Source organism: Macrosteles quadrilineatus, unplaced genomic scaffold (genome assembly GCF_028750875.1).
Source record: "Macrosteles quadrilineatus isolate MER2022 unplaced genomic scaffold, UCM_ALF_1.0 Scaffold_4__1_contigs__length_99947679, whole genome shotgun sequence".
Lineage (NCBI taxonomy): Eukaryota > Metazoa > Arthropoda > Insecta > Hemiptera > Cicadellidae > Macrosteles > Macrosteles quadrilineatus.
Window position 1 is genome coordinate 86,522,214 of NW_026542597.1, and position 15,380 is coordinate 86,537,593.

Here is a 15,380-nt window from a genome sequence, read left to right on the forward strand (position 1 = left end):
ATTAACAAAACAAACGAAATAACTTGTGTTTTGTTGATTGTTTATCATGATCCTGAAGTGTTGACGAAACAACAAAACGGTGGGATTTTTTCCAGAAAACTTACTGTCCTATTTAAAACAGCTTAGTTTGAAAGATTCATGATTTAAAATAAATACTTATAAGGCTGGGGGGAAGTTACTCAGTTGCAGTGCTCGCCTGACTGTCTAAGGGTCACTGGTTCAATCCTGATAAATGTAAGAAGCTTTTTTATGGTTGGGAGCTTGACCCAATTGTCCTCTCATTGGGCTTTTTAAATACTGTAAATGGTCTGGCTAAGTAATCAGCTAATTTTATACAGCACAAAGAACGTGTGTTCATTACGTTCGTTCAAGAATTACTCTTCAGACAGCTTTGAACACATGTGCACCTTGGTGTGACGGAAGTGTAAGAACCATAAAGCGGACCGCCATGTAAATAAGCTTCTTCACACTCCGCTCTACGTGTTCTGTGCTCTGCTTCCGCACCTAGGAAAACCCACCTAGAGAAAACTTACCTACATAGGCGCTGTGGTAAACATTTTGAAACTTAAATAATATCCTTGGCTGAATATCTGGAAAAACCTTGGACATATTCCTAATCAAACCCTTTTTGTTGAGTAAACACTTTTTTACTTTGTAAACCTACTTAAAACAATTAGCTGAATCCTGATTGTTTCCATTCAAAACAAGTTTTAAAGTCTTTTCGGTTACAACACTTTGCTAAACTCCTAAAAACAAAACAGGTGATTGCACTAACAATGCTTGAGTAACAATAGTAGTCGTTAGACTATGGTAATGCTTACATGTGAATCAGCTGTTTTGAAACAAGGTCACCAGTCAAGGTCAGTTCAGGTGAACTCCAGGGGAGGGGGAGGGGGGGGGGAAATAATGAGGAGAATGTTGGATTGCTTATTATTTTGCCCATTAAGCTAGGAGGAAAGTCAGGAGGTGAAATCTAGTAAACAGAAACAGTTGGAGACAGTTAGTGGCTTAGTGTGGTTGATTGTGTGAGAAATTTTGTTTACAATTTCAATTTTAGATTCAGTTATTTAAACTAAATATTTTGGATTATTTGGTAATTTCTTTTTAAAGTGTTTTAAGATTCAACTATTTGCAACCGTAAGTATTTCCAATGTATTATTTTTAATAAAGCTATGCCAAAAGTATAGTTTTTTAAGAATAATTTTACTATTAGCTATTTAAAATGTGCTTTGCGGTTGTTGACAACAATATTGGAAAAAGTAAGTTGAGATTTTAACATAATGACCATATTTTGAACAAATATACCAAATGATAAATCTAATAATAACTCCCAGTTTATAGTTTGAATACATTAACTTAAAGTGGTCCAGTTCATAAAGTTATCCAACTAAAGCTAAAACTAAATGTCAGCTAGATAGCTAAGTTTTCAGGGGATAAGAAGGGAAATAAATACTTAAAATTCACATCCACACCAAATAAAGCTCTGAAGTTCAATAACTTTTTTTAAAAGCAAATTTAATGAATGGTTCAGATTTTATCAATTCAGTAACTTTCTCGTATATAAAATTAAATTAATATCTTACAATTTTGATTGTTTTTTTCAATTGTGATGCAAGAGCATTTTTTTATTTAGTCGATGAAAACTAACAGTGAAGTTTGATGAATACACAAATGTTGACATACTTATGAAAATGATTATTACGGATGGTGATGTTTGATGTTTACACCAAGTGTGAGTTTCTCATCTGAAATTGCTTATTTGCAGTAGTTGTGACAGTTTATATTCACTACTACAACTACTAACATACTAGAGACAGGTACTAGTTTTTGTAATATTTACTTACAAAATTAGGTTGGTATAAAATACAAATTATTTATTTTATTTTAACAGTTAATAGTAAAAATGTGTGTTGTAATAAACCAATTGATTATTTCATTTGAATTACAATTGTTAGGCATTTTGTTTGCAAAAATCCTTTAAACATTAAAAAGTTAAGAAACATAATTTCTTTAAATGTGTGTAAAAGTATATACATTTACATTTCATTTAATTTCACATTAAAAAAGTTAATTAACTAATGTACTTAAATTTTAGTCTGTAGGATTCATAAACTAAAATGTGCATATTTTTCAGAATGGGGAATGTTTACTTTTTAGGCACTTCGGAAAATTTAAGGTATTTCAACACTTTAAATTGATATTACTTATTACGCAATTATATTAAAATGATTCAATGCTGATCAATATATTCTACATTCTACAATCTTTATATTTACTAATTAATTAACAGTTCAAAGTTTAAGTTCATTAAAACAAAACATAGTACAACTTGAAACTGTATTGAAAATTATTTGTGGAGACAATACTAAAACTCACTCAATTTACAATGTTTATAATCATAAAATTTGTATTAATAAATTAAATTTGTTTAAATAAAACATGACTGGGTCTTCATGAGGAGTAAAACATACATTCTACTCAAGACTAATTTTGTCCCAGGTACATTTTGCTCCTAATAAACCACTCATTTGGATCAATATCGCTCATCATACAATTTAGTGGTACTATCATAATAACCAAAGTTATTATCCAAACATGGTTCATTTTGCTGGTGTTGTTCGGCCAAATTTCTTTTCATGGTGGGTCATGTGCATTTTAATCAGCTGTTAATACAACAACTGATTATTGCACTTAGCATGTCTTTATAATTTGTTTCCTTTTCATACTTTTTATGAAAAAAAAAACAAAAATTAATGTAATTTTTATTTTAAGTGATTTTATTACTGAGATGACAACTGCGTACACACTTCCTGCGGAAGAAACCATAAGAACTTTTGACTACGATGAAGACTTACCAAGCCTGCCTGTACCCGAACTTGAAGAAACAATAAAAAGGTATCTTGCTTCTGTTCGGCCATTTGCTAAAAATGAAGAGGAATACAAAAAGACTGAGAAAATTGCTATTGAATTTCTGAATGGAGAAGGAAAAGCTTTGCAGGAGAAATTACTTCAACATGCATCAAGATACAAAAACTGGGTGAGTATAGACACTTTTAATATATAAGAAACTGCAATGACTGGGCAAAATATCGTAGATGATAAAAGTAAAAGTAGTTTTCTAGCATTTTGTGTTAATTTTCATTCAATAACATACTATATTGCAATCTCTGATTTATTATAGCCTACTTTGTAAACATTGGATTTTCACTGGTTTAACTTTAGAATTGAGTTTGTTCTCCAAAGACAAATATAGGATTATACCCTTGTTCAGGCCCATTTTAGTAAATGGGCTCGATGGGCCTTGAGACACAAGAGGTTTTAGGTTTGTTGAGAGCACAAGGAAGATCAAATTTCCCTTGCAAGGAAGAAGGAGAGAGGCCAATATATCTCAGGCCAAGAGCATCACATGTGGGCCTGTCAGTATTGAATTATGTTCAACTCCTCCAAGTACTGGTGTTTAATAGTTTAAAGTCTCACTACCATAGGATACTCTGCTATTAGAATAGTAGCAACACAAAGTATAACTGGACTATCTCAGATCAAACTAAAGGCAGTTAACAAGTTGTATTTGACTTGTTTTCTATACATTTATTTTTGAAAGTTTTTCATAACGTTTTATTTAATGAGTTTTTTTTTCAGATAGAGAAATGGTGGGAGGATTACGCTTATCTAACGTTGAGAGAACCTCTAATTCCCCACTACAGTATGGCAGGGCCTCACCCTAGGATACCTGGGTTTCACTATGGCCCTGGGCAACAACTCAAAGCAAGTATCCTTGTGTATTAAACAAATTCTTGATTAAATGTATATTTTAACTGTGGATGGTTGGAATGAAACCGGAATATAGGTAAATTGAGCCCTCAACTGACTGCACTAATATAAATTACTGATTTCTGTTGAATAACCCAACATTTAGCATTTCAACATTGGTTCTCGGTGCTAGAGTACAGTACTTTTCTCAAGTAAACTGGTACCTTACTTTTGTTAGTAAGGTAAACTGGTGGCATCCAGTTTGTCTTCAGGTACGGTGGACACACTAAATTTGTTACTTAATCAGCTGATCTCAGGCAGTAAAAACTAACATATTGATTCATTCACTAAATTTAACCTCAACCAACAAAACTTGACTGATCACAACTTGAAAATCATAAATTAATTTTCACTCTTAACAATGCTCACCCATTAAAACCAAAACTATGTCAAAATCAAAGATAAACCCAACAACCAATCTCTTCAAAGAAAAGTAAACAGCTGATTCGTTTCACAGATGGCATCAGTGTACTGTCACCAGCTGGTATTGTTGTGGCTGTTGCTGCGTAAAGAACGACTGAGACCAGCGATGACTGCAGATAAGAAACCCCTCAGTATGAGCCAGTACAGAAGACTGTTCAATTGTTCAGTTGTTCCTGGAATGATGAAAGACTTCATCATAGCACAGTTCAAGACAGGTAACTAGGTGCTCACATTGTTGGTTAAGAGAACGATATTTTCAACATGAAATAGTTCAGGGGACTCTTCATTTGCTCAGTTGTTCCTGGTATAGTTTACAAGACATAGAACATTACAGGAGGCAAGTATGCAGCCAGATTACATGCCTCATAGTGTATTTCCTGTCTATTGGCCTCTTGTAAACATGGCTAACCATAACGAAATTGAAGACAGTTAAACAGGTGTTCACATGTTGGTTAAGGGAACAACATCTTGAAAAATTAATCAGTTATAGTATACAAGCATCTACACTCAGCTTTCTTTGACCATCAGACTTTTAATAAATGTTCCATGCTTAAGAAAGAAGTTATCCCAGCAAGTAACAAAGCTACATAGATAATCTTACTCTATTCAACACTCACTCTGAATTTGTATTCTAAATACTTGTCTGGTTATGTATTGCAGTCTTTAAGACGTGATTAACCTATTTATTAGTTCATTCTTTTCCATTTCAGAGAAGGAAGGAGAGTGCCCTTCCCATGTGGTGGTGGTGTGCAGAGGTCACATGTTTGTGTTCAACAGTTTGACCCCAGAAGGTCATCCTCTCTCACCAGCTGACTGGGAGAATCAGCTGACTGAAGTACGACAAACAGCTGATTTGCTTCCTCCCTCTGATCTACCCTGCTTGTCCTGTGATAACCGTACATCATGGGCTGAAGTGAGTACTGCAAACTGCAAGTGTCATTGATTGTAGGATAGTGCTGATATTACGTCAAACAATCTAGTTGGTACGGTAACATGAATATTATTGTCAATATTGTCCATTATGATACCAAATTAACCATGTAATTGCTGTCAAGCTTTGGGACATTTTCTGTACATGGATAGGAAGGCTTCTTGCCTTATTCTTAATCTTAAAATTCCTTAGAGCTCTATCTCCAAGCTCTCAGAGCTACCATCTTAAGCTTATGAGAATCTTTGTTTGATTGTTTGAGCTGAAAGAGGCAGTGTGCTGATCCAATGTTGCTCAAATGAAATTAAATTTCTGAAGCTCCATAATATGAATTAGTGCAACAGCTGTTTTGGTAGACTTGGGCTGTAGCGTTGCCACTTTGTCTTGCCGCGGCCTTTTTTCACTAAAAACTGTTTGTTCAGAACAGGGAATATCTGATGAAGCTAAGTCCAGTTAACATCAGCAACTTTTCGACACTGGATTCAGCCATGTTCGTCATATGTCTGGACGATTCAACTCCTATGTTGGCATCGGACGTCGCTCAGTTATTACTCTGTGGAGACTACTCTTGTCGCTGGGCTGACGCAGCCCTCAACATCATGTTCTTCAGCAATGGACTGTCTGGAGGACTATGTGCGGTAACATTTTATGTTTAAAAAAATATATTGTTTTACAGATAGAAATAGGTGAGATGTTTCAAGTTTTTGAAATTAAATGTCGATTTTCAACAGTTGCACTAGCGATTATGAGTAAATTAGAGTTGGATTTTTTATCACAAATTCAGAGTAAAGGATGTTTTAAAAGTCTGAAAGGAAATTAAAATTAGAAAAACCTGCAGGGATTTAGGTTTGTTATCTTATATAGGTAATATTGATTATTTCTAAATGGGAGAGGTTTAAAACTTCATAACCCTCCCCTTGTGATTTTTCGAATGTTCATTATTTACCAAGTAACATATTGAGTGGCAGAGAGAAATTATCCAATAATATCCACATAAGATGACTAAGAATATCAATCAGTTAAGTTCAAATTCAGCATTTTATCAAATCAAATCAAATCAAAAGTTGAACAAATGAGGAAAAACGATGCAAAACCAATGAATCACAAAAGTATCATACCGATTAAAAATCTAAAACATAAATCCAACTTAAAACAAGGGACACCATAACCTGCGTTAACTTTTACTTTATTTGCTAGGATTGTTTGTAAACAATCATTACTTCACAATAAGCATTCCATTTCAGCATTCTCCGTTTGATGGCATTGTGAGCGGATCAGCAATGCATTTCACCTACTCAGCGTTGAAGGAATCTGCTGGGCGAAATGTAAACATGACAAGTCAACAACTACCAAAGCCTCAACAACTTGAGTTTGTTGTTGATTCACATATAAGGTCTGAGATTGACAGAGCAATGGACGATCAACAAAAAGAGGTATGGTAGAAATATTTATTGTAGCAGAAATTATTTACTATGAAATAGTGATTTATTATGTGATTTAATATTCACACATATAATACAATAAATCGGGAAAATTTTCAAATTAATAAATTCTAAAAAAGCAATTTCAAACAAAACTCCAATTGTTTCTCTGGGATAAAATATTTTAACTACCTTCCTGAAATCATAAAATCTGAAAAGAGTTTTAAATGCTTTGAAAGGAAATTGAAAAGATTTCTTGTGACCAAAGCGCCATACAGTTTTGAGGAATTTTTCAATGTTTAAGGTCATTTAAATAAATACTAGTTAACCGCCCATGCTCCGCCACGGGAATATTGTCAGCAATAAAAGAAATAATAATTACAAATACTGTTTATCTTTGTATTTTATTTAGGGGTTGTTTAATTTTTTACATGAAATAGAACTGATAGTTTGCCTGTATAAACTATTTTATGTTAATCAAACCCATATATTATTTTAACCAAATGAATGTTTAATATTAATTCGAGTTTCATTTGAAAAATAAATAGTATACGAACTGGGCAATGCTGATAACCTAATAAGCAGCTATTTATGATATTTAGATAATTTGCTCAAGTATATTCCTATATTTGTCGTTTTTTTCATTACATTTGTTGTATGGAATAAAGATAAATAATTGATAATTGATTGATTGATTGATTGATAGTCACTTAGCCTACATGTAAATCACGCATCAGCAGTTGGTCGCATTTCACGAATCTTTGACCCATACTGTGAGTAAAAGCTGTGTTTACGTCGTATAGTTGGGCATACTTTGTTCAATGTTAGAGGGTATTAACGGTTCAATTTGATGGAAAAGGAGTCGTGGATTTTAAAACTATGTAGACTACCACTACCAGAAAGATGTTGATTCAAGTGAGACTTAGAACTGGCCATTTCAAATGCAGATTTGTATTATATTTTACTCAAATAGTTTTTTGTCTCTTTTGACCCTTAATACTTTTTTTATAGTCGCTGTTGATAAGATTTGCCATTAACTCAAAATGTTGATAAGGAGTTCATTTTACCTTCCCCTTGTGACAACATAAGGAAAAAATATGTGTGTCCCAGTTAGTCTGTTCTGACTCAAAATTCATAGATTTGCAGTAGCCTACTGACAAATCCAATCTAACGACCCCAATTAAAAAAAAATTGGTATTTTTTAGAAGGGACTTCCAGAGCACATTTAACACCATCACTGCTCTTTACCTTTTTAGTTCGATGGTTCTCTACACATGTTTTTCGTTCTGTATGTCTCTTTACGCCCGGTTAATGATTACCTTTTCTTTTTCTTTTTGTACTTTTCACATCATGGGGTTAATGATAAAGTTTTATAACGCTATAATGACCCGAGTCAACATTGCCATTAAACATCAAGTCAGATACTCTTCGCCAGAACCGAAATCGTAAGTCACAGTTTCTCAAGCAACTTCCCTGTGTAGACCTACTCGAACAAATATAGTTAGGGTATAGTTCACTGATAAATTGTAGTTCCAAATATCCCAGCGTACTCGCCATCTCGAGAAGGTAAAATTTGCACGTCGAACACTGATCTTGAGTAAGATTAATCACTTACGATACAATGTTTGTATGTTTACCAATCATTAGCAATTATCTGTACAACTTGCAAGCGGATTTCCCTATGATTGTTCTGGTGGCTATAGAGAATAAATTATATTGATCAAAACAATAAGTTTCCGTCCCCTACTATGGGTATTATTTCACATTCCATGCTCAAACTTAAACTCAATTACCACATTCCTTCAGATCACTTTGCAGGAAAACTAAAACATTTCTGTGTCCCAGTTAGTCTGTTCTGACTCGAAATTCATAGATTTGAAGTAGTGACAGATCCAATCTAACGACCCCAATTCAAAAGAGTTGGTATTTTTTTGTAGGGACTTCCAGAGCACATTTAACACCAACACTGCTCTTTACCTTTTTAGTTCGATGGTTCTCTACATTTTTTTTCGTTCGGTATGTCTCTTTACGCCCGGTTAATGACCTTTTCTTTTTTTTGTACTTTTCACACCCTGGGGTTATTTACAGTATAAAGTTTTATAACGCTATAATGACCCGAGTCAACATTGCCATTAAACATCAAGTCACATACTTCTTCGCCAGAACCGAATGGTAAGTCACAGTTTCTCAAGCAACTTCCCTGTGTACTTGAAAAAAAAATCACTGATATATTGTAGTTCCACGTATCCCTGCGTACTCGCCATCTCAAGAAGGTAAAGTTTGGTACCACTGAACGTCTAACACTGATCTTGAGTAAGATTCGTCACCAACTATAAAATGTTTGTATGTTTCCCACTCATTAGCAATTATATGTACAACTTGCAAGCGGATTTCCCCATGATTATTCTGGTGGCCGTAGAGAATAAATTATATCGATCAAAACAATAAGTTTCCGTTCCCTATTATGGGTATTATTTCACATTCCATACTCAAACTTAAACTCAATTACCACTTTCCTTCAGATACTTTGCAGGAAAACTAAAACATTTCAAAAATAAGTTAACAAATACGCTTTCCTTGATCAAAATTGTGTGTTTATAAACAGAAACTCCAAGTTTAATAATTGCATACTGAAAGTGAGGTTATAAAAATAATTACAAATGTCTGACAAACATTAAACAGCTGACGAATAATTTATAAACTGTGTATTATATTCTTCAATAAGAATTGTATTGACTCGAACTTTAAAGGGCTGTAGGTCTTAGCCCTTAGAAAAAACGTAAATTCCAAGGAAGTTCGGCAAATCTACACACTATCCCCTTTAATTTGAGACATAAATCTTGTAGATCGGTCCAGTAATTACTGAGAAAACAGTGTTACAACTGTGTATTAAATATATAGATTTCTGTATATGTATAAGATATCCTATGTATAAATATAATGTATCAGAATTCTATCTAGTCATTAGGCGATGTAATGTATGATGTATTGTTCTGAACGCCATTCGATGTATACTTTTGTATATCTGTGAATAAAGTATCTTTGAATTGAATTGAATTGTCTACTAGGTATTTCTAGGTTATGTTTGAAAATTTGAACAAATCGGTAATCTAACTATACCTACTAGTGTACATGTTGCTCGAATTCGAGCAATTGCAAAGTATTACAGGAGTTATTTCAAAACAAATAACAGTCATATTTACAATGAGTTTAAAAGAGTCAACTCTAAAGATTACCGGTGAGTAACTTAGACCATGTTTATCTTTGTTATTGATAAACCTAAAGCATTCCGGCCGGTTTTCTCCTTCTCAAAATGCCTCGCTGTACAGGCAACACAGGTCATTGATAGAGGGCCAATTGAGAACGAAAAGTCGTTTTGGGGTAGTGTTAGGGCGCATTTGTAATCTAATACTGTAGTTGAGATTGTCCAGGGTCAGGTGCTGACTGTGATGAGTTAAAGCCTATTACGCGCCACTGTTCTGTAGCTGCGGTCGTTATCACGATTACGTCTCCTGCCTATGTTTCGCGTTGTCGTCGCGTCGGAGGCATTTAAAAGAAAGAAACAACAAATAAACAAATTATAGCTACACAAAACAACGATACATGCACAAATTAAAGTTACGATCAAGCTAACACAATCCGTCATAGCAACACAAAACAACGATAAATACACAAATTTAAGATACAACCATACTAACACCATCAAACTTGGGGGTTATGTTTACACAAACTGAAATAGTAAATAAATGTACTCAATGCGTTTCGAATTGAAAATAAATAACAGCAATTAAATTATACAGCTGATCAAAATGTAAACAATTAAGTTCTCCATAAGGATAACATGGGAACTTTCAAAGCCACTGGGGCAGAGCCTAAGGGAATTTTTCAAAAATGTAATGCCAGTTTGCAAATCTACGCGACACGCTCTTTCCAATGAGACGTCAATGGATAAAATCGGTTAAGAAATGGCGGAGGAGTTCAACCGACAAAGTTTCATGTAGCGTATTAATTATATAGATATGGTCCCAATTGGTTTGGACTTTTGACGTTCTACTATATCATACCAAATATTAAAAAATAAATCCTTATTTTATTCTTATGTCTTGTGTTGTTCTTATATCTGTTCTTATGTCTTATGTGTATTATTAATCACCTACTGTCCGGTTTTTGAAAAGTCTTCCTTGTAGGTTTTTGTTTCTTGTTCTTCGGCTAAATTAAAAATCGCTTAAATAAATAACGACCTTTTCCTATTTGTAAATTAAGTTAGCACTTATCCTCCGGTTTTATAACCAGAAAATAAAGTGCAAAATGTGAAATTTTCCCTAAAATAAAATTATATTGTTTTGTAGCTGAACATGGCAGACTTATCAAAACAGTCTTGAGATTTGGCGATGTAAAAAGTTGAAACTAAAATTTTATATAAAATGTATCACAAAGCGTTAGACTTAACATTTAAGATATTGTCTACAAAAATAGTCTTTTTTTCAGAAAGATAAGTTCCTAATTTCCCAAGAAGAGTTTGTAACATTCGGGAAGAAAAGGATCCAGAACTCACGAATCCATCCAGACTCGTTTATTCAAATGGCTCTTCAGCTTGCCTACTTCAGACTGCATTCCAGGTATTCTAATAATTTTTTACTATTACCATACTTGATTGCTATTACCTTCAAAATGGATACACTACTATGCATAATTTGTGATGTTCCCAAAATAAGGTCGTAGCCAAAATTGTGTTGTATCGTTGTATGCAATGTGAATCCTCCGTTATTATTTTTTTAATAAGCTTTTAAAATATTTTTACAAACTTTTCAGGTACGCTCCTTGCTATGAGACTGCCACAACACGGACATTCTACAACGGACGAACTGAGACAGTCAGGGCGTGCTCAGAAGAATGTGTTTCCTGGGTGAAATCCATGACGGACCCACAATGCAACGTGAGTTATTAAATTATTAAAAAGACATGCATATATTGTAGCGGTAATTTCTGGAAGTTAAGTTAATATTGTGGGTATGGAGTAAAGAATCGAACTATGGAGCACATAGGCAACATTTTTTTTTTTTTTTTTTTTAAGAGAAACAGCTGGTCTGCATAACTAATGTGAGGCAGGAATATAATGGCTTATATTTAGCTATGTAAGGGAGTTAGGGAGATCTCACAATTTTTTATATAATCTATATCATAGAATAACCAACACAACTAGACTTCTCATATGTTGAAGCTCGTTTTTCGTGTCTAGTTCATGTTCGTTGACACAGATAGCTAGTGTTGATGAAATTTTATTTCTATTATTTTAGGGTTAATTTAATATGGTTTGGGATTTACTGTTTGGTTATATTATATAACCACAAGTTATTGTTTAAAATTAGATAATTTTATTTGGTTAAACGAATACGTCTACAGTGCATCGGACAGAACTAACAATAAAATTGGCTTCAGCTGTTCCATAAGGATGAGAAATCTACTATGGGAGTATCTTTTATCTATGTTTATATTTAGTACCTAATTTAAATTGTTTATTATTCCAGGACACAACAAGAGCTAAACTCTTACTAAAGGCGATTCAGAAACATAACCAGTTGATGGTTGAGGCTCGCAGAGGCGAAGGGTGCGATCGTCACCTGATGGGACTGTACTGTGTTGCTGTGGAGAACAACCTGACTGTACCACAACTGTTTCAGGACCAGCTGTTCAAGAAAAGGTATGAAACAATAATAATTCTAAGTTTCTATTACGTTTTGAAATCTAACTATTTCCAGTATCCTATAGCAAAACAGGTGAAAACTGACAAGAAATGAAATTCACTCAAATGACCCAAGTAAAAAATAGTTATTTGTGTAACTAGTGGGTGAAGAGGCACTTTGATGCACATGAGAGAAACTTTCCACACTCGCCTACGGCTTGTGCGTAAACATTTCATCTCGTGTGCAGCAAAGGCAGTTTGCACTCGTATTACACAATATATATGTTTCCTAGTCTTTCAAACACTGTACAGCACATTTCTATGTTAGCAGTTTAAATCCAAATTGAATGAAATGGGAACACTGCGCCAGCTGATAGTAGTCGTAATATCTTTAAGTGTTGCCAACCTATTTTCAAGCGTAGCATGCTGTTTTGTGTTGTTTGGTTGGAATACTGGTGTGCGCCAAAGTAAGGCTTTCTGTACTATAATCTGTGCAAGGAAGCCCTCTTTGTCAGGTGACTGTAGGAAAATTATTAATTGTTATTGATTTGCCAAGTGTGGAATAATATTCTATTTGTTTTTTTTTGTTGCAGTGGAGGTGGAGGGAATTTCACCTTGTCGACAAGTTTACTAGGGTATTCTCCTATTGGAGGTGGAGTAGCCCCAATGTGTTTTGATGGTTATGGGGTTTTCTACAGCATATTGCCGGAAAGGTAATTGTTACCATTTACTAGAAAGTAGGTTTTCTTACAATTAATTTTAATGTTGAGATCTCCTTATTCTTTGAGGGATTCTTTTACTTAATTTATCATCCAAGAAAGTAAAAAGTTACATAACGTCATATTTATATAAATTGCTTTTTACATAGTCTTACAACAAATTTTAAGTAGGTACCTATTTATTTTTAAATCTGTCATGTGGAAGTGTAAAAAAACCTGTAAAAAAATGTGAACATAGCCAAGTACAAACATCTATATAAATAAAATTAGAGTTTTGTCTGTACATTGCTTAGAATAATGAACTTTTTGGTTATTTTTACATTTCATAGGTCAGAGAAACCGAATCAAACCTTATCTCAATTTCTGTCTGTCTGTCTGTCTGTCTGTCTGTCTGTCTATCTGTCATTCTCTTGGTAACGCTAAAATACGCACTTTATTACAACTACTCCTCAATAACTATAGCACTGTCCCGCCTGAAACTTATTTTCCAAATACTATACATATATGAGATGGTTTTAGACGTATTTCATCGAATATGAGACAGTTAGATATTTAACAGTAAACCCTTGAAAATCAAGTTTTTGTCGATTTTTGACGTGGAATTTCTGGAAGCCCATGTTAACCTTATGAGAAATGAAATTATTGAATCTTAACAGCTGTTTCAATTAAACAAGTTGGTTCTGTTCTGTGATGTTCAATAGCATTAAAGTTACAAGGATTACCAACAGGGTGCAGCACTAGCACTATTATTTCTTTTACATTTATGACAACAGCTAATTTGCAACCTGGAGGCGAGTGAGCGTAGCGAACGAGCTAACCTGAAGGCAAGTGAGCGTAGCGAACGAGCTAACCTGAAGGAAAGTGAGCGCAGCGAACGAGCTCCAACATACAGGTGAGTGAGCGTAGCGAACGAACTTCAACCAGGACGTGATTGAGCCATGCAAACGAGATCAGATAGTAAAAATAAAAGTAAGCCTACCGTTATAGGATCGACCGGCAGACACAGAGGTAATTTAACCTTTTATTGATTGTCATACCGATCCGGAACAACAAAAAACAACATAAAATGAAGCTATGTATAATAGTTTGGCCAGCATATCTTAAAATATGCAAACCAACTACTGTTCGTTATATAAGAAGGTTTCAACTGAATATTATAAGATCCCCGTGCGTAGAACGGGTACACAGCTAGTTTAAATTAAAGTCTCATATTTAATGCCATTGAGACTGACGTTTCACGACCTACAGCCCACCTCTCCCCTAAAAAGTTAGGTATCAAAACGGCAATATACCTATTACAAACCTTGGTATAGTAAATATTTCGGTAAATAATTTAAGCTACTTTGGTTCGTGGTTTTTGTCATGATAAAGACATTTTAGAATACTAGAATTTAAGGTTAGTTTTTTTTTTTCAACAATTCATAAATAACTTTTAAATCACATCTAGACAAACAAATCAAACCGATTAGACTTGCCTACAAAAGTAACTAAGTTGTATGCATTAGCCTATATTTCACAATTTAATTCTATTATAAAACCATTAATGAACTGTTCCAGGATAATATTCACAATATCAGTCCGTAAAGATTGCCAAGAGACTAGTTCACCTAGGCTGTTCCGAGAAATATCTCAAGCTCTCAACAACATGATAGAACTCTTGGAAAGGCAGACAGTTTCCAAGTTATGAAACAGAGCGAAACCCCAGACACATCACATAAATTGGACACTGTATGAGACCATGGTGGAACGAAAATATATAGGTGTGCTATTTCCGTCATATGCTGACGTCATTCAGATTGCAAACATCATTGTACCATTTAGAAAAATAATAAAAACAATAGCAATCAAATCAAAACAAATATAACTTGGCAATACAATCAGCTGATTTTTGGTTTGCAATCTGAGTGACGTCAGCATATGACGGGAATAACACCTATTGTATATTCATTCTATTTGTCTATGATTAGACATCGCATCTATATGGACAAGCTGAAGCTAGTTGTTTTACTTGAAGTCCTATAGTTTGAAGGGATATTCCAGCTTTGTATTAGGAATAAACAATTTATGTACTTTCAAGGATTATAAATTGTTGTTCACAGCTAAGTTACTCTTGGTAATTTAATTTTGATGATCTCTCTATAAAATTACCATATTAGGTAACTAAGGCCAGTTTATATTAAACATAGATGTTATGCATACAATAAAAGTGAAGGTTTCAAAAATGTAAAGTGTATTTGCAAAGCTTATAATGTTAGATATTTTAAAAGATGAAATTATTGAAATAGTATTATTATTTCATATTTGAGACTGAACTTTAAACAGAAGTACTATTGAAAGATTGCGTTTTGTTATGACTGAGAAATATATTTACATTTTTGTGTTGTTATGTCTATGTA

The 15,380-nt window shown here is 33.8% G+C and overlaps 1 protein-coding gene across 1 annotated transcript; it reads left to right on the forward strand.

Annotated features, from left to right (window-relative positions):
• Positions 1-1,003: 1,003 nt before the first annotated feature.
• On the forward strand, positions 1,004-15,321 carry LOC128993111 (peroxisomal carnitine O-octanoyltransferase-like). The gene is made up of 13 exons (XM_054416868.1): positions 1,004-1,137; positions 2,135-2,176; positions 2,773-3,037; positions 3,640-3,765; positions 4,268-4,448; positions 4,944-5,146; positions 5,584-5,799; positions 6,406-6,594; positions 11,071-11,201; positions 11,395-11,518; positions 12,111-12,283; positions 12,859-12,978; positions 14,542-15,321. Exons 2-13 carry the CDS (start codon positions 2,136-2,138, stop codon positions 14,669-14,671), a joined length of 1,899 nt encoding a protein of 632 aa, XP_054272843.1. The 5' UTR covers positions 1,004-1,137; position 2,135; the 3' UTR covers positions 14,672-15,321.
• Positions 15,322-15,380: the final 59 nt, after the last annotated feature.